The sequence below is a fragment of the Caretta caretta genome, chromosome 2, assembly GCF_965140235.1.
Source record: "Caretta caretta isolate rCarCar2 chromosome 2, rCarCar1.hap1, whole genome shotgun sequence".
In the NCBI taxonomy this organism is placed as follows: domain Eukaryota; kingdom Metazoa; phylum Chordata; order Testudines; family Cheloniidae; genus Caretta; species Caretta caretta.
In genome coordinates, this window is record NC_134207.1 from 238,242,247 (window position 1) to 238,262,514 (window position 20,268).

Genomic DNA, 20,268 nt, shown 5'->3' on the forward strand with positions numbered 1-20,268 from the left:
TGTGGCACGTTAGAGACTAACAAATTTATCATCAGATGCATGGAGCGGAAAATACATGAAGTCTCTAACGTGCCACAAGGACTCATCATTGTTTTTGCTGATACAGACTAACACGGCTACCACTCTGAAACCTTTCAAAAGTTATGCACTAAGGAACAAGAAGCAAAAAGTAAAATTAATGATCATATACTCCTCCTTTAATTCAAAGAAAGTAAGGTTTAAACAAAGAAAATCTTGAGATTCTCAGGCAGCTGTAAGGTTATGTAGTGCTGGAGCAAAGTTTAACTTTAATCTTCATTTAAAACAAAAATTTTCTCAATCCAACAATAAGGTTTATAATAAAATGGATCACCAGGAATACACTGAAGTTCAGTTTTTAAGACAACACTGAATTACAATTGTCATTTCTGAGTGTCTCTCTAGAAGCATTTATTTTGTTAAAAATGTGTAACTTAAGAATACTATAATAATGTCTTCCAAGAAAGCTGAAAGTAAGATGGAAAATATGGGAAGACTTGGTGATCTGGGACTGGTAAAGAGACTGGATCTTTCACCTCTATGTCACCAATTCAAATTCTGATCAAGTTGGCAGGGACTGAAATTACTATTTGGTGTGTCTTTCATAAAACCAAATTCATGAAGAAGCTGTAACAAGCATTGCTTACTCTACTCTCTCATATTTTATATAATACCTCATATTTATTTATTTATATAATACCTCATATTTTTCAACAGAAACTTTCCCGGGTGTTTTGCAAAACAGTTTACAGAGTTACGATCCATGTTGTGAAGAGCTTACAAAGATAATTCCAGACATACCAAAAGGATAACAAAAGGATAATAAGTGAGCAGGGAAGCAATTGAAGGAAGGACAAGGTGACATGACAAAGATAATGTGCTAACTAAGGCCCTGTCTACACTGGCAAGTTTCTGCGCACTAAAGCAGCTTTCTACTCTGTAACTCCAGAGATATACACACTCCCAAGCCATTTAATATGCAGAAACTACACAGCTGTAGCGCTTTAAAAAAAAAAAAAAAACACCCCAACGAGAGGCATAGAGCTTTCTGCGCCGGGGCTACAGCGCTGCGATGGCAGTGTAGACACCGTGGTCAATTACAGCTCTGCGATTGGCCTTCAAGAGGTGTCCCACAATGCTTGTTCTCACCTCTCTGGTCATCGGTTTGAACTCTACTGCCTTGCCCTGAGGTGACCAACCTTCAGCCCCACCCCGTAAATTCCTTTGGAATTTTGAAAGTCCCCTTCCTGTTTGCTTGGTGATGCATGCAGTGGTCTCAGCACATCTTTCCAGTTGGTCATGCCTGCTCCATGCACCAGGTGATCCCCTACTTGGAGCAATGCTGAGCTGCTGGACCTCATCAGCATTTGGGGAGAGGAGGCTGTGTGTCCCAGCTGTGCTCCAGCCGTAGGAATTATACCACCTACTGACAGATTTCACAATGCATGACAGAAAGGGGCCATGACTGGGACTCATTGCAGTGCAGGGTCAAAGTGAAGGAGCTGCAGAACGCCTAGCACAAGGCGTGGGAGGCAAACCGCCACTCCAGTGCTGAGCCCACGAGCTGACGGTTCTACAAAGAACGGGACGTGATACTCGGCAGCGACCGCACCTCCATTGTGAAGACGACTGTGGATACTTCGGTGGCCCCTAGTAAGTGGATCTGATTTTGGGAATCACTGAAACAAGTGGTTGAGGGCAGGAGGGTTGCAGAAAGCAGGCTTGTCTCCCACCGCATGCCTAGTCTGAGCAGCGGAACAGGCTGTTGATTGACTCCCTCACTTCATGGCAATCTGCCTCAGAGATGTCCAGGAAACTCTCATGGAGATACTGGGCAATCCACTGCCGCAGAGCTGCTTTATTTCTTGCCCCATGAACGGTAACTCTGCCATGCCACTGTGCTACTGGGGGGTGGGGCGGGGAGAGACACACTATCGCTGCACACAGGCGAGCCGCATAGGGGCCAGGGCAGAAGGCGCAGGCTTGGAGAAGACCCTCCCTTGATTTCCTGCTCACCCTCAGCAGCAAGGTATCTTCCATAATAATCACATCCTGTGGACACTGTGGGGACAGGAATGGTTATCAGGCCCCACCCTACAGTGCTGGCTCTGCCCAAGAGCCACATGCCCAGTGTACAGCAGGGTCTTGGAAGACTGATTTACTCTGCCCCTGTGGCTACTCACCATTTTGGGGGTCTTGTGACTCATGTGTGCTTGCCTGGGGTCAGCCAGTAAGTGACAGGTGTGAGAGTACTGGCTGTGTTTTAAAGCACTGAATCAGCATTGTCTGTGTTGCAAACAATACTGCTTCTGTAAAACGTTGCATTTAAACTTCACAGAGATGACCTTGGGAGCCCAGCCTCCCTCTTTGTTATTGGTGGCTAAATGGCTGCACAGAATTAGAAAGCAGCCAAGAACAACTAACGAGTTCTTTCTGCTTAATGTTATGATGCACTCTACCCCAAGAAACAGGAATTGAAGGAGTGTCGGGACAGCGAGAAGAGGAATCAAAAGGAGAATACGGCATGCCAGAATGAAGCCAGTCAGCCTCACCTCAGTCCCCAGAAAAATCATGGAGCAGGTCCTCAAAGAATCAATTCTGAAGCACTTGCATGAGAGGAAAGTGATCAGGAACAGTCAGCATGGATTCACCAAAGGAAGGTCATGCCTGACTAATCTAATCGCCTTCTATGATGAGATTACTGGTTCTGTGGATGAAGGGAAAGCAGTGGATGTACTGTTTCTTGACTTTAGCAAAGCTTTTGACACGGTCTCCCACAGTATTCTTGTCAGCAAGTTAAAGAAGTATGGGCTGAATAAATGCATTATAAGGTGGGTAGAAAGTTGGCTAGATTGTCAGTCTCAACGGGTAGTGATCTATGGCTCCATGTCTAGTTAGCAGCCAGTATCAAGTGCAGTGCCCCAAGGGTCGGTCCTGGGGCCGGTTTTGTTCAATATCTTCATAAATAATCTGGAGGATGGTGTAGTTTGCACTCTCAGCAAGTTCGCAGATGACTCTAAACTGGGAGGAGAGGAAGATACGCTGGAGGGTAGGGATAGGATACAGAGGGCCCTAGAAAAATTAGAGGATTGGGCCAAAAGAAATCTGATGAGGTTCAACGAGAACAAGTGCAGAGTCCTGCACTTAGGACAGAAGAACCCAATGCACAGCTACAGACTAGGGACCGAATGGCTAGGCAGCAGTTCTGCGGAAAAGGACCTATGGGTGACAGTGGACAAGAAGCTGGATATGAGTCAACAGTGTGCCCTTGTTGCCAAGAAGGCCAATGGCATTTTGGGATGTATAAGCAGGGGCATAGCAAGCAGATCGAGGGATGTGATCGTTCCCCTCTATTCGACATTGGTGAGGCCTCATCTGGAGTACTGTGTCCAGTTTTGGGCCCCACACTACAAGAAGGATGTGGATAAATTGGAGAGAGTCCAGCGAAGGGCAACAAAAATGATTAGGGGTCTGAAACAGATGACTTATGAGGAGAGGCTGAGGGAACTGGGATTGTTTAGTCTGCAGAAGAGAAGAATGAGCGGGCATCTGATAGCTGCTTTTAACTACCTGAGAGGTGGTTCCAGAGAGGATGGTTCTAGACTATTCTCAGTGGTAGAAGAGGACAGGACAAGGAGTAATGGTCTCAAGTTGCAGTGGGGGAGGTTTAGGTTGGATATTACGAAAAACTTTTTCACTAGGAGGGTGGTGAAACACTGGAATGCGTTACCTAGGGAAGTGGTAGAATCTCCTTCCTTAGAAGTTTTTAAGGTCAGGCTTGACAAAGCCCTGGCTGGGATGATTTAATTGGGGATTGGTCCTGCTTTGAGCAGGGGGTTGGACTAGATGACCTCCTTAGGTCCCTTCCAACCCTGATATTCTATGATTCTATGAAGCTATAGAGCAGCTCTTAAAGGTTATGGAGCACCAAGCAGACACACTCCAGAGGATACTAGCTCTTCAAAGCAAGCAGCTCTGCGCTCCCCTCCCCTGCAGCTGCTGTCGCAAAACTCTTTCCCATGAGCCCCCCAACCCCCGCCCGACACCGCCAACACACTCTTATCAATCTCCTGGCTCCAGTCTATACCCACGGCATTCCAGTCCTCCCCCTCATAGTCCAGCACTGAAGACTCCCACTACCCACTGCACTCAACACCCATCCCTCTGCAGTCTGGCCTTGCTTAAGTACAGTACCCGCTGCATTGTACTCCAAAGGAGACGGTTGGATATGATCCCTGGACATATACAGATCTTTAGCCATCCCAGGACGCCTCCTCCTCCTGGGACCTTCCCTTCCCTTCCCCTATCCACTTCACTGTTGATCGTTTTCTTTGTTTGACTCTCTCCTCCAGTTGTTGTCTTTTAATACAAGAACTGTGTTGGTTTGAAAGCATTCTTTATTCTACTAATTGAAAGCAAAAAGAGAACTGCAAAGCAACATAAAATTATGTTAAACCCACATATTGCATCATGTGCACCAATCACCTCCTAGCATTACAAGCACTGCACTCCTGAGCATAGCAACAAATAGTAGTGGCTTTCAGCTTCAAATTGCTGCCTTAACGCATCCCTGATCCTAATAGCCCTGGTCTCTGGCTGTTCAAACTCAGCCTCCAAGTGCTGAGCCTCTGCGGTCCAGCTCTGAGTGAAGCTTTCACTCTTCCCTTCATAAATATTATGGAGCGTACAGCACACAGCATACGAATATTGTCATCAGCCAGGTCCAACTTCCCATAGAGGCAGTGCCAACGGGCTTTTAAATGGCTAAAAGCACACAACAGTCATTTTGCACTTGCTCAGCCTGTTGCTGAACAGCTCCTTGCTGCTGTCAAGTTGCCCTGTGTATGGCTTTATAAGCCACGGCATTAAGGTGTAGGTGGGGTCTCCCAGGATCACAATGGGCATTTCGACTTCCCCTACGGTGATCTTCTAGCCCAGGAAGAAAGTCCCTGCTTGCAGCTTCCTGAACAGGCCAGTGTTCCGAAAGATGCATGCGTCATGCACCTTTCCAGACCAGCCTGCGTTAATGTCTGTGAAAAGCCCACGGTAATCTACAAGCGCCTAGAGAACCATTGAGAAATACCCCTTGTGATTAATGTACTCAGCGGCTAGGCAATCTGGTGCCAGAATTGGAATTGGAATATGCATGCCACCTATTGCACCTCCGCAGTTAGGGAAGCCCATTTGTGCAAAGCCATCTACAATGTCACGCACATTGCCCAGAGTCACAATCTTTCGGAGCAGGATGCAATTAACAGTCCTGCACACTTCCATCAACACAAGTCCAACAGTAGACTGTCCCACTCCAAAATGATTTGCGACCAATCGGTAGCAGTCTGGAGTAGCCAGCTTCCACAATGCAATCACCACGCACTTCTCCAATGGCAGGGCAGCTCTCATTCTCATGTCCTTGCACCACAGGGCTGGGGGCGAGCTCATCACACAGTCCGATCAATGTGGCTTTCCTTATGCAAAAGTTCTGCCGCCACTCCTCGTCATCCCAGATGTGCATCACGATGTGATCCCACCACTCAGTGCTTTTTTCCCAAGCCCAAAGGCAGAGCTCCTCCGTGAATGCCACAAGCAATCTCGTGTCGTAGTTACTACATGTGGTGAGATCAACGTTGCACTCCTCTTGCCTTTGTAGTTTAAGGAACAACTCCACTGCCACTCGTGACGTGTTGATTAGAGCGAGCAGTATGCTGGTGAACAGCTCAAGATCTATTCCTGCAGCCCAAGGAGGCAGGGCGTGCAATACATAAACCATTGAAAGATGGCACCAAATGCCGACGGAAGCACAGGAATTGCTGGGATTAGAAGAAATGCATCACAGGTCATTGGGACAGGACCCCGGATGCCCCACGACCCCCTCTGCCTTCCCACAAGTCTTAGCAGCAGAAGAGAAAGAGGTGCTCTGTGGGATAGCTGCTCAGAGTGCACCACTCCAAGTGCCAACAAGCTATTGCGCAGACAGCCAACAGTATTTACACACAACAGCAGTTTCCCTTCAGTGCTCTCTGAACGGCACTATAATTCTGCCAGTGTAGACATGACCTAAGTAAGGGCTTGTGCAGGACATGGGGGAGTGAAGAGGTTTGTTTTCATTATTAGGTGTTTTAGCTGGCTAATTGCTTGTATGAAATTGCCTTCCCTACCTTAAAGGCAAATTTGGGCCCAAGTGCTATTTGACCCATTAAACAACACACTAATTAGGGATCTCATTCTCACAGTTTGGAGCAGCTCAGATTCTATTACATCTCACAACATACAATTCATGTTTACATAGTGGGGTGGAGAAAGAGTGTTCCCTCACCAGGGACTAGCACAGACAAAAGAACTCTACATTCTGATGTAAGTCAAAGAGCTGGTGTACTAGAAGCAAAATGACAGCAGTGTGTATCTGGTCAGGGGCTGGAAGGGTTATATTAAAACCAGGATAGAAACTCCCAAAAAACCTAAAACATCTTCCTATCCTGCAAACAGTAGCTGCCATCCCTGCACAGAAAGGGTGGAAGAATAATCCCTTCCTCCAGAACCTTGAGTAAAGAGTTGCACTTTAAACCTTGAAGTGCTAAACAAATTGTATCTGGCCCAAAGTCAAAAATTATTTCAGCAGTAAGACACAGATGGCATAATCATTCTTATTAATACATTTCTTGGGTTTGTGGGGACAACTAAGCTTTTGCCATTAATCATAATTATGAATGGGTGCTTTGAACTTCATGTGTATAAAATATTACAATACATGTGCTTTAGAAAAAGCCACACATTTTAATATTGAGGAATTAATTTTTCATACCTTTTTCCAAGCCATTTTATTTATTCACAGATTCATTATGTTCCCCTCACCACCACCTCTCGATACATTTATTTCATTTAAGTAATAAAGTAAGCCACACTGTTTATATCAGATACCAACAGTCACCCATCACTCCACTGCCCGTCTCTGCTCACTACTTGAAATACTCTGAACACTAGAAAATATTTGGCCAAATACCAGTAAATGACCTTAAGTGGTGCTCTGAAGGTCAGCAAAGGCAGGTGAACAAAAGCAAGAAAGTACCAAAGCAGAAGATCCTTCACAGCAAACACTCTATAACTAGTCCTCCAGAATTCAAAGCTAGAGATCAACATGGGCAAACTAGCTGGCCTCAACTGTCATGCTAGTGGAATGTGGTATATTAGGGGAGGGAGGGGAACAAATTCCTGAAATCCAGCAACAGCAGTAGGAGCCAGAGGAAGGAAAGAAGGAAAAAGGTTAATTTTAATTTTATGTGTAGAAAATCTGGATTGTAGCAAAAAAATTATCTCTGCTCCGTAAAATCCAGTTAGACTTGTAACCAAATGCAACTCCTCATGCATTCTGGAATCCCCTCTTTTCACAATACTCCCATTTCTTATTGTGTATTCAAAGGAAAGAGCACAAGGTTAAGAGACAGGAATTCCGAAGTTCTAATTCTGGCTTGTCATTGACTTAGTGTGTCTTTGGGCAAAATGACTCACTTTACCTTGCTTATCTTGCTGCTTCAGTTTCCCCTACTCTAAAATGGGGATCAAAAAATACTTATTTAGTGCACAGGGCTGCTATAAAGATTAGTTGGGATTGATACACCTTTGAACATACAATATTTAGTATTATTAGTACATAGGATCAAAGAAATGTAGAGCTGGAAGGGACCTCAGAGATCATCTAGTCTGTCCCCCTACACTGAAGCACAATTAAGTATATCTTTTCTAGACCAACCCTGGACAGATGTGCCTCTAACCTGTTCTTAAGAGCCTCTGATGAGGGGGAATCACATCTCCCTAAGTATGCTGCTCCAGTGCTTAACTATCCTTAGAGCTGGAAAGTATTTTTATAATCTCTAACCTAATCTCTCTTGCCACAAACAAAATCAATTACTTCTTGTCCTACCCTGGGTGGACATTGAAAACACTTCACAACTACCTTGTGCATATTCAGAGACTTATGTCATCAGTCCTCTTCACAACTACCTTTTGCGTATTCAGAGATTTAGGTCCCCCTCAGTGTTCTCTTCTCTCGACTAAACATGTCTAATTCTTGCAACCTTTCCTCATAAGTAAATTTCCTCAAAATATCTTATTTTTGTTGCTCTCTTCTAGACTCTCTCCAATTTGTTCACATCTTTCTTAAAGAGTGGTACTCAAAACTGAACACATTACTCCAGCTGAGGTCTCATCAATGCTAAGGAGAGTGGAACAACTACTCCCCATGTTTTACATACAACACTCTTGTTAATACATCCCAGAACAACATTTGGCTCTTTCTCAACAGCACCATACTGCTGACTCAGATTGATGTTTGGATCCACTATAACCCGTGGACCCTTTGCAGCAGTAATGGTGCTTAGCTAGTTATTCCCCATTTTGTATTTGGGCATTTGATTTTTCCTTCCTAAAAGTGTCAGCAAGATGGAACTTAAGCCTCTGTCTACGTTCAAGATACTTTAGTATTGTTGAAAAGGGTAAAAATCTGGAAGGCTAGGGAAAAAAATGTTTATAACTGTATTGCCACCGCATAAACTGAGTGATGGACACTGAACCTTTATGTGAGATAGCGGGGGGGGGGGGTGTGTGACACCTGACAATTAATTTATTTTTTTAAGAGAAAAATCAAAACTAAATAGTTTGTGTTCAGAAATAACTCCACTCATATCTGTAACTCAAACAGAGAACAGCCTAGACCTTTTCACACACTGAACCATGTAACATGATTTAATTCCTTTTTCTAAAAAATACCACAAAAACACCCAAGAGGAGACAGTGACTGAAAAGAAATTGCTCCGATGAATACATAATCGGAAGGATTTTATTTTTTTAACTGTGATGTTTAGTGTATTTACATTAAGTAAGGGGAGAAGAGGTTAAACTTAAAAGTGTGTTTGATTAGATTATTGTAATTAATTATCTTTCTGTAGATAAAGATTGTAAACTTCACAAGTAAGACAAGGGGGGAACATATAGTCCTTTTAAGCTTGCGTACCTGTGTCACTTCCAGATCCAGTTGATAAAGCTGGCATGATTTAGTCTACAGACTATCACACTAGAAAGTTAGAATAGTGCTCCACAGCCAGAAGGCAGCAGTTAATTTCAGTTCAGCTGCCTGCAGCCAAGTTTTCTACAAAGATTTATGCAATCTCCAAGATTCCCCTAGAAAGAACAGAAATATAATCTTACAATAAAGAACACTGTTAAACCGTAAATTATTGCAGCTTAAGTACATCAAAAAAAATTAAAACTTGATCTGAGTGGCTAGAGATCTCTTTGAAATACTCTCCTAGTGACCAAGTCAAATCATTATTGCTAAAGGAGCTTTTGATTTAATTTGATGCTTTCAATTAAAACAAGAGAGTACACTGTTTTTATATTCAGACTATTAAGACTTTTTCCAAGATGAAGCAAGTTTGTTGTCTTCAGTCCAGTCTTTAATCCTATGCTGCTGTAAAAATCATTTATTTCCTTCACTAAAATTACACATTTTAACCCTACAATGTCAAATATTTTGGAAATAATAGGGCTATTTTTTCCAAAACAGTAAATACTTTAAATTGCTCACAGTTTATGACTACTTTACCAGAAGAACCTGTTTATTCTAACAGGTTTCAGAGTAGCAGCCGTGTTAGTCTGTATTCGCAAAAAGAAAAGGAGTACTTGTAATTGGTTAGTCTCTAAGGTGCCACAAGTACTCCTTTTCTTTATTCTAACACTAATTCATATAAGGCCTCCACTTAACTTCCGATTCCATCATATCTCGTCAATTCATTTAGAATCTGAAGTAAAACCTGTGTTTACTGCCTGGTGCATAGCTCCAAACTTCAAGTGAAATTGTACAAATAATACTGTGTGGGGCAGGTCCTCAACAGGTATAAATGGTCATAGCTCCACTGACTTCAATGTAACTGTGACTATATACACCAGCTGAGGATCTGACCCTGTATATTTACTGCTAGAAAGTCATACTGATAATGTATTTTTTAATTACTGCTGATTTAAATGTTTAGCCTATTTCTGATCAGTTCTTTCAGAAAAATAGAGAACCATTATGAGAGTGATGTAATTGAAATGAAAACCAAGATTTAAATACAAAAAACTATGTTAAAATAAGATTGAATTTCTTTTTCGCTGATTTGTATTACAGAGGTAAGACTGCTAGTGTTAACTCATAGTGGAGCAGACCAAGGTGGGGACAGAGAGATTTGAAGTCAAGATTATATTTTCTCTAGATTCTGGAAAATAAGTTATCCAAGAAAAAAAATCAGAACGGCTCCAATTTTTCATAAGAATCTATATACAGGAAAGATGTTTTTTGTTTTTGTTTTAAAAATAACCACACTATTAAACAGAATGGTTCTCTTTTACAGTTATCCTGGTACTGACGGTGCATAGTCCGGACACACTTGTATACACGCATTCTTATCAAGGTTAAAGCAAAAGTGCCATAACCTTTGGGAACTGTTCAATATTTTGTCCTCCACACATGAAAAGACGCTCTAAAAGTATTATAATTTATCATGGACTGTGTGTCAGATTTTATTTAATAAATTATAATCCATTTTTAGTTACAAGGCAGGGTTGCCAATATGCTCCAAACTGAACTTGTTATAAAAATAAGTGTTTAAAAAAAAATTAAGTTCACCAAAAGCAAAGTTTTATATGCTACCTTTCAGACTTCAGTGATTTTGTTTGTTTGTTTGTTTGTTTGTTTAAATTACACATACAGGGTAAAGTCCCAAGAACTTGTTTTAAACCGTAAAGGCTCACAAGCTTTACTGCACCAGCAGAAACATCCACTTTTTGGTAAATACAATGGATTTTTAAGAATATAAAAAATAAAGATCTAGTATTTTACTTGAATTAGACAGCACATTGATGATTTGATCTTAAGAGGTTGTGGGAAAGAGAAAAATAAGTTTTCACTAAATGACGCATCAACTCCCAAACAAATATATTGGATTAATAGCTAACAAAGGCATTATTTTCAAGTCAATGACAACTCCATTAATTCATACCAAATGCAAAATTTGAAACAGAGAAAAGAAAGGTTAGCACTCAAGGACGACAAAGATTTCCTTATGATGCTAGAGTTACAGAACATCTATATGCAAGTGAAGCCAAACGTCAGTTTAGAAAAAAAAAAATACTGACATCTACGCCAAGGACACACTGTACAAATTAAGAAAAAGCACAGATTCAATTTTTACTTTTTTATACATATAAGTTTCATAAAGGAAGATATAAGTTCTAAACTCAGTTATGATCCCCCAATCAGCAAATGACTATCCTTATCTGAAGGATGTCAGCTATCTGATAGAGAACAGGATTTTCAGTTTCCATGAGCTTATTGAACTTGTTAAAAATACAAGCAATAGCTCACATCATTATCACATACCTCTGATTTATGTGCAACTTAAAGATTTTGTCTCATGTCAAAAAATGAATGTGGTAAACATTTCAAAGGCATTTTCATCAACAAATGCATGCATTATTACTAATTAAACCTGCAGATACCTCAAGAAAATTGCTAACATAAACTTAAAAATTCTGTTGAACTACACGCACTCCATATATTAAAAGTCTGGATGTCATTCTTCATTTTCTTTATTTCATGGTAAAACATTCAATATTAAAAAAAATTAAACTGCCTTATTATTTAAGAAATGTATATATGGCATAAAGTTATTCCCTCCAGAACCTATATATATATTAGTGAAAAATAAATGACCTGATGAAATCCTTACCAGTAAAATGCTTAATATTTTGTTGGAGTGGAATACGGGGTTCCCCCCCCCCAAAAAAACTTGCAAATTAAGCTACATTTTTGCACTGATGATGTTATTTTCTTTGGCTGAATTTATTTAAAATGCTTTGGAAGTTTTTGTCAGAATCCAGACATAAGTATTGCTGACTGCTGTATGGAATCAATTTGCTGCAACACAGAAATACCAGCTGTTACAGTATGTCCTGAGAGGGATTACCGAATATTCTTAAATTGAAGTTCAATCCATCTTTCCATAAAAATTAGAACCAAAAGCCAGGAACGTAACAGCAGTATCAAGTGCACCTGAGGCATTTACAATACCCAACAGGACTGTTACAACCAGCCTTTAAAAAGGGCTTATTTTTGAAATTTCATTATTCCAGTTGTACCTTGCTTCTATATATCACACTGTATCAGATTCTTCTGGCATCTACCATGTGGAAACAGTGAAATATGTGAAGTCCTGTGATATGTTGTTGAATTTCCACCAGGCCCTTAGTCACCTCTCAGGCTCCTATAGTACTTGTGACATCTAGTGGTTACATGGAGAAGTGCATTCATTTACATAACGATATTTGTTGTGAGTACAAAAGACAACTCTATTCCTGGACACAAAAAAATGTTTTCTTCCTCTTTATAAAAAGGGTTACATAATGCTACATTCAGAAGCTATGATGCAATTTTTAAAGACAAAAACCCTACTTTGACTGTACTAAAATAATGGCATTTCTACTTTCATATTTTCTTATTGTAATTATGTTAATACGGGTTTCCATTATGATCCCTCTATTTCTAGGGTTTTCCAGTTAAAAAGAATTTAAGTATTTAAAGGTTTTGTCCTACCTTTAAATTAATCTTACACATCATACAAGCATGTTCACCAGTCTAGAAGCTTTATTTAATTAGGTCCACCCACCAGCGTCACAAACATATGCCTACTAACTTATCTTGGCACCAAATCCTCTGGTTATAAAAGGCCAGAAGTGTATCACAAGCCTCCAGGGAACAACTTCCAAAGCTGAATAATCCTAGAATTATAGTTCTCTGAGGAAATAGAAGTACATACTGTAAATACAGATGTAAGAAAAGAACAGAGGACCCCTATGGATTGATAGATACTGTAAAACCAACCAACAGACAAGAAGGGAAAAATGATCCTACTCTCATTCACTCATTCACATCCAGTTTGGAGGCACTGGGAAGACTGAGCCAGGCGCAGTAAGAGAAAAGGAAGGAGGAATGAGATTGGAAACTTTTACAAGGAAAGGTAGCCTTTTGCTGAAGTGGCTGTCTCCAAGGAGACCTATGTTTTGTACTTTTTTTGAATGAAGAGATTATTCTGGCACTACCGCATGTATCTTACCCTAAAATTCTCCATCTTTCCATGATCTAAAGAGCTGGCAGACTGGGACTCAAATATGCCTTTCTATGGCAAGCTCAGTCAACCAGAAAATGGTGACGTGACCTAAGAGGATCTCTTTTTCTTCTCGTCTTGTGACCCGCATAAAATTGTAGAGCATTTGATTTGTGAAAGTTGTTGTTCTGCTGAGTTAAATGAATTTTCACAATTTAGTGAGTATAAATGGATTTTCTTTGCATTTTTAAGTTAGAAGAAAGAAGTATCTTAACTAATGAACTGAAGGATAGATTTTAAGATATGAAAGTGTGAAACCTGACAATTGTTATACGACAACTCTGCCAAGGAAAACGACAAAGCAGGTTTTTGATACACAGGATTCCTACTTAATTAATCTAAAGAGTACTACTATTATGAGGAATATGATCTTGATTTCCAGAAATTAGAAAGGTATGCCTGCAAATGGTATTTGAAACACCAGATTGATATTTCACGTGGAGACAGGAAAATTTGAAAGCCATTCAGTCTTGTTCATTGTGAAACCTCAGCTAATTGAAGTATGCTGAATGACTATGGACATGGATAAAGGTCTCCAAGCCTATTCAGCACAGGAAATTGCCAGAGGAGATTTCCTGGAAAGAGGAGAGCTGGCCTTCGGTGGATAAAATCTGGACTGAAAGTGGTAGTCTCTTTTGGAAGTTGTAACTATGAGTTATATTGACTTTTCTGAGGAAATTTCTACCTCATAAGTAGTTGAGTTCCAGTGGAATTTACAGACCAATATTGGCTTCTCATGTAGGACTTGTAGCCCCAGGAGCATGTACACTGGCACTGTCAACAGGAACTAATGGAATGTTTCTGGAACTTCTACTCAGATTAAAGAGTACACAGATGAGGCATGACCTGAAGTCAGATCCATAGCAAGGAGAAATGTGTGACATACTGACTCAGGATACCATGAAAAATAAAAACTGAACCTTGTTATGTAAATACAGTGTTACACAAAAAATATGGATCTCTATAGTGCCTACCCATTTTACAAGAAATGCACTGAGGCACAGAATGATCTTCCTAAATTTGAACACCACATTAATTGAAGAACTATAATGCCTTGAAATTCTTCTACTTTTGGCTCTAAACATTCCCTCCTGATAGTAGAATACTGAAGACTTTTGTATAATTTTGGGGATATCTGATCAGTATTTTTTATTTTATTTTTTTTGTTTGGGTTATATAATTTCTTGAAAAAAAGAAAAGGAGTACTTGTGGCACCTTAGAGACTAACCAATTTATTTGAGCGTAAGCTTCTGTGAGCTACAGCTCACTTCAGGGGCTTTAGCTGTAACCACATTAACTAACCAGCTTTGAGAATACCAGCTGAGAATTCTTAGTCCAGCTGAAGAGTCCAATTAATATTTTTAACTAGCACACTCCACTGATTGATCTTTAATTTAGATGAGTGTGTGGGGATTTCTTTAAGGACTAATCAAGATGAAGTATTCACACATCTGAACTTTTTGTAACTCATAGCATAGCCTAGTAGCTGAAATTTCCCTTCTTAGGAAACCCATGCCAACCCTGCATTTTTCCCCCTAGGGTTTCATAATCAGAAAAGGAACAACATTTTTATCCCTTTATAGTTCCAGGGAATCTTTGCCACCAAAGGCGGAAAAGGTGAAGATCACAAAGGCTACCAATATTCTTCAAGGAGAGATAGGATATGGGTGAAGACAGGTAAAACATTGAGAAATATGAGACATCAGATGTTGATGAGACATTCTAAGAAAAAATGTTAGCTACATTGCCATCTCAAGAAATAGATAAACTCCTTCTCTTGAGGAGTTCAGCTGCTCCACAGCTGCACAAGAGTTAATCAGTGCAACTGAGGATGCATAAAGGATGTTTAATTAACACAGAGGTCAGATAAACTTCATCCTTACAATCCTTCCATTGGTTTCAGAGTAGCAGCCGTGTTAGTCTGTATTCACAAAAAGAAAAGGAATACTTGTGGCACCTTAGAGACTAACAAATTTATTTAAGCATAAGCTTTCGTGAGCTACAGCTCAATTCAGCCCTCATCTACCTCTCTGACAGCACCCAAGCTATCCACTAACATTAGCTATCCACTAACATCCTCATCCCATCTGGTCTCCATGTCTTACATGATGTCCCTGTGCAAGGAGCACCATTCCACAGCCTGTTCTCCAAGGCACCATCCTCTCAATAAAATCTTTCCTAAACACTCACTTTTGTAGTATTGCATATAAATAGTGAGTTTTCTCTAGTATAAAACCGGTGAATATACAAAAGGATGTAACAAAGATGCATAAATATCTTAACTGTGCAGCTGAGCAATATTATTGCAACCTCTGTCCTAACCCTCTTCCATCCCCCCTTATTTATAACCCACACATCTTATGTCACATGTGAGTTTACATTGTAAACTCTTTGGGGCAGGCACCCTGGCTTTAATATCTTAGGTTCTTTACAGATACTCCTAAGCTAACATATTTTGGGACACTCAAAATAATATGTAAGTGAAAGCATAAGTTTCCAAACAATGAAGTACTTTGCATATCATGCAAGGTAAAACCTAGACCACTCGGTCTGGTATGTATAAATCTTTAATTTCTAGCCATTTTCCCCTGCCCTAGGATTGCCAGGTGTCCAGTTTTCAGCTAGGAAGTACAGTCAAAAGGGGACCTGTGCAGTGTCCGGTCACTACTGTTGACCAGACACCAAAAGTCTGGTTACTACAGTAAGCGCAATAAGCCTCCACTGCTGCGAGGGAGGGAAGAGCAGCTGCTGCTGGAGGAGGCGGGATCCTGACAACGCACGGTGTTTGAGGAGCAGGGCCAGCGGCCAGGCTCACCACCTGTGACAGCCCGTTCCTCCTTCTCAGCCTCTCAGAGCCCTGGCTCTCCAGCCCCTCACTCCTGGGATCAACCCTCTCCCCTTCGCTACATCCTGCTGTGCCCCAATTGGGCAGGCTGGCAGGCTCCGTGTCAGCTCCTCCAAGCACTACTCCAAAGGCAGCACATGAGTCCAGAGAGAGGGTAGAGTGAACGACGACAGAGGGAGGGAGGGAGCGACAGGGGTGGAGGGAAGCAAGTGATGGGGGGGGGGGGGGGAAGGCAGGGGTGCAGTGTCCAGCTTTGAAAAACGGGAAAGTTGGCAGCCCTACCCTGCCCTTTCCTCAAAGCAAACTTTGCACTTGTAGAAGACACTGGATACTGAAGATTTAGAACTCTGTTTCATACAGGCTGAGCACCTACTGTTACCATTGACTTCCACAGGAGTTGTGGGTACTCAGCAGGCCTGAAAAAAATATCAGGCCTTTAATTTAATTAAAAAAAGAGGTTCATCATCCGTTAGAGACGTCTTTATTTTGTTAAAAGCTGCCCCACCCTGCCTTTCGCCTCCGACTGCATTCCCCTTCGAATGAGTTATCTCATCTCTAATGGATGATCAAGAAAAGGAAAGAACTGTTTAACTCCACTGTTCCTCCAGCAGTGATATATGGAACAGAAAACTGGTCAACAACGAAAGCGGAGGAAGAAAAATTCGCTGTCACCCAGAAAGCAATGGAAAGGCAAATGTTTAAGATATCTCTCCGTGATCATATACTGAACGAGGTGACCAGAAGGCAAACAGAGGTGACCAATGTAGTGCAGGCTATGTACGATGCAAAGCAAAGATGGGCGGGTCATGTAGCCTGCAGGCAAGACAATAGGTGGACAACCTATTGTTGTCAGTGACTGGATTCTCGGAGACCACAAGCGACCACAAGGCAGACCAAAAAAGTGCTGTGTCAATCCCATGACAAAAGTCTTTGGCCAGAAATGGAAAGAACGTGCTTGCAACAAAATAGAATGATGTGGCGTTGACCTGCGCTCATGGAGGGATGGATAAGGACAAGCTGGACAAAGGTGACAAAAAAGAGGTACATCATAGGCAACGGTATAAAATTTCTATAGCACTGCTCTGTCAGTATGCCTCAACTTTAATCTGGAAAGTGCACTTGTAGGGATAAGATAATGCTGTTTCCATGACTAGTCAGTCATTGGCTCCTCTGCTCACACTGCCACAGGTGTTTTAATTTATATAGACATTTACCTATTCACTAAAAACTGGACTGACACATACACCTCCCTTCATATAGGCTACTGAATCTGTGTCAAATAGTGGAATTTTTTAACCTTTTTAAACCTATAATCCAGATGAAAGACTGGTTCCTAACCCCTCCTGTCCCTTTTTTATGGATGTGTGAAATACACAGAATCTGAATTTACTTTTGGTGGTTAAATATATTACTAGGGCTAACTTCATGGTAACCCACTGCCTCCGCCAATCATTTAAAAAAAAGAAAATAACTCAGTGCTGCATAAATTGAATGCTGAGGGTCTGATGGGAGCCCTACCGGAGATGTCAATAGTCTTCAGATATGGCCCTTAGTGAACACTGTGGCAAATAAAGATACTGCTCACTGTGTTCAATAGGCTACATGAAAGTTTAGCAGCTATACAGAAGGTGACCTAAGTTAAAATTGTCCTAAAAATAAGTTTTTGTTTCTTATATATTAAAACCAAACTAATTTTCCTCTCCAACACAGTCAGTTATCAGACCTTTGCTACCTTAAATTATGGTTTCAGAGTAACAGCCGCGTTAGTCTGTATTCGCAAAAAGAAAAGGAGTACTTGTGGCACCTTAGAGACTAACCAATTTATTTGAGCATAAGCTTTCGTGAGCTACAGCTCACTTCATCGGATGCATACTGTGGAAAGTGTAGAAGATCTTTTTATACACAGCAATATTGTTAACCTATCCAACTATACTCTTAGCCCAGCAGAAGCAGCTGTCCTATCTCGGGGCCTCTCCTTCTGCCCCTCCACCCCCACAAACATGATACAGTTCTGTGGTGACCTAGAATCCTATTTTCGACGTCTCCGACTCAAGGAATATTTCCAACATACCTCTGAACAACATATTAATCCACAGAGACCTCCCTACCAACACTACAAAAAGAAGGATTCTAGGTGGACTCCTCCTGAAGGTCGAGACAGCAGACTGGACTTCTACATAGAGTGCTTCCGCCAACGTGCACGGGCTGAAATTGTGGAAAAGCAGCATCACTTGCCCCGTAACCTCAGCCGTGCGGAACACAATGCCATCCACAGCCTCAGAAACTACTCTGACATCATGATCAAAAAGGCTGACAAAGGAGGTGCTGTTGTCATCATGAATAGGTCGGAATATGAACAAGAGGCTGCTCGGCAGCTCTCCAACACCACTTTCTACAAGCCATTACCCTCTAATCCCACTGAGAGTTACCAAAAGAAACTCTCTGAAAAAGCACAAGAACAAATCCGCACAGACACACCCCTGGAACCCCGACCTGGGATATTCTATCTACTACTCAAGATCCATAAACCTGGAAATCCTGGGCACCCTATCATCTCAGGCATTGGCACCCTGACAGCAGGATTGTCTGGCTATGTAGACTCCCTCCTCAGGCCCTACGCTACCAGCACTCCCAGCTACCTTCGAGACACCACTGACTTCCTGAGGAAACTACAATCCATCAGTGATCTTCCTGATAACACCATCCTGGCCACTATGGATGTAGAAGCCCTCTACACCAACATTCCACACAAAGATGGACTACAAGCTGTCAAGAACACTATCCCCGATAATGTCACGGCTAACCTGGTGGCTGAACTTTGTGACTTTGTCCTTACCCATAACTATTTTACATTTGGGGACAATGTATACCTTCAAATCAGCGGCACTGCTATGGGTACCCGCATGGCCACACAGTATGCCAACATTTTTATGGCTGACTTAGAACAACGCTTCCTCAACTCTCGTCCCCTAACACCCCTACTTTTCTTGCGCTATATTGATGACATATTCATCATCTGGACCCATGGAAAAGAAGCCCTTGAGGAATTCCACCATGATTTTAACAATTTCCATCCCACCACCAACCTCAGCCTGGTCCAGTCCACACAAGAGATCCACTTCCTGGACACTACAGTGCTAATAAACGATGGTCACATAAACACCACCCTATACCAGAAATCTACTGACCGCTATTCCTACCTACATGCCTCCAGCTTTCACCCTGACCACACCAAATGATCCATTGTCTACAGCCAAGCTCTGCGATACAACCGCATTTGCTCCAACCCCTCAGACAGAGACAAACACCTACAAGATCTCTATCAAGCATTCTTACAACTACAATACCCACCTGCGGAAGTGAAGAAACAGATTGATAGAGCCAGAGAGTTCCCAGAAGTCACCTACTACAGGACAGGCCCAACAAAGAAAATAACAGAACGCCACTAGCCGTCACCTTCAGCCCCCAACTAAAACCCCTCCAACGCATTATTAAGGATCTACAACCTATCCTGAAGGATGACCCAACACTCTCACAAATCTTGGGAGACAGGCCAGTCCTTGCCTACAGACAGCCCCCCAACCTGAAGCCAATACTCACCAGCAACCACATACCACACAACAGAACCACTAACCCAGGAACTTATCCTTGCAACAAAGCCCGTTGCCAACTGTGCCCACATATCTATTCAGGGGACACCATCACAGGGCCTAATAACATCAGCCACGCTATCAGAGGCTCGTTCACCTGCACATCTACCAATGTGATATATGCCATCATGTGCCAGCAATGCCCCTCTGCCATGTACACTGGTCAAACTGGACAGTCTCTACGTAAAAGAATAAATGGACACAAATCAGATGTCAAGAATTATAACATTCATAAACCAGTCGGAGAACACTTCAATCTCTCTGGACACGCGATTACAGACATGAAAGTTGCTATATTACAACAAAAAAACTTCAAATCCAGACTCCAGCGAGAAACTGTTGAATTGGAATTCATTTGCAAATTGGATACAATTAATTTAGGCTTGAATAGAGACTGGGAGTGGCTAAGTCATTATGCAAGGTAACCTATTTCCCCTTGTTTTTTCCTAAACCCCCTCCCCCACCCCCAGACGTTCTTGTTAAACCCTGGATTTATGCTGGAAATGGCCCACCTTGATTATCATACACATTGTAAGGAGAGTGATCACTTTAGATAAGCTAT

At 41.7% G+C, this 20,268-nt stretch overlaps 1 protein-coding gene across 9 annotated transcripts in view; it reads right to left on the reverse strand.

Moving 5' to 3' along the window:
- The window catches only part of MPP7 (MAGUK p55 scaffold protein 7), a 338,962-nt gene that overhangs the window by 226,449 nt on the left and 92,245 nt on the right, over positions 1-20,268 (reverse strand). For 8 of the 9 annotated variants that reach the window (XR_012667271.1, XM_075125943.1, XM_075125948.1 and 5 more), the window contains one exon: positions 9,023-9,189. The exons of the other annotated variant lie outside the window; for it this stretch is intronic. Coding sequence is in view for 4 of the 8 variants with exons in the window: in XM_075125943.1 (XP_074982044.1) it covers positions 9,023-9,059 (37 nt within the window). In the remaining 4 variants the exon portion in view is untranslated. The remainder of the gene's footprint in view (positions 1-9,022; positions 9,190-20,268) is intronic. 9 annotated transcript variants of the gene reach the window in all.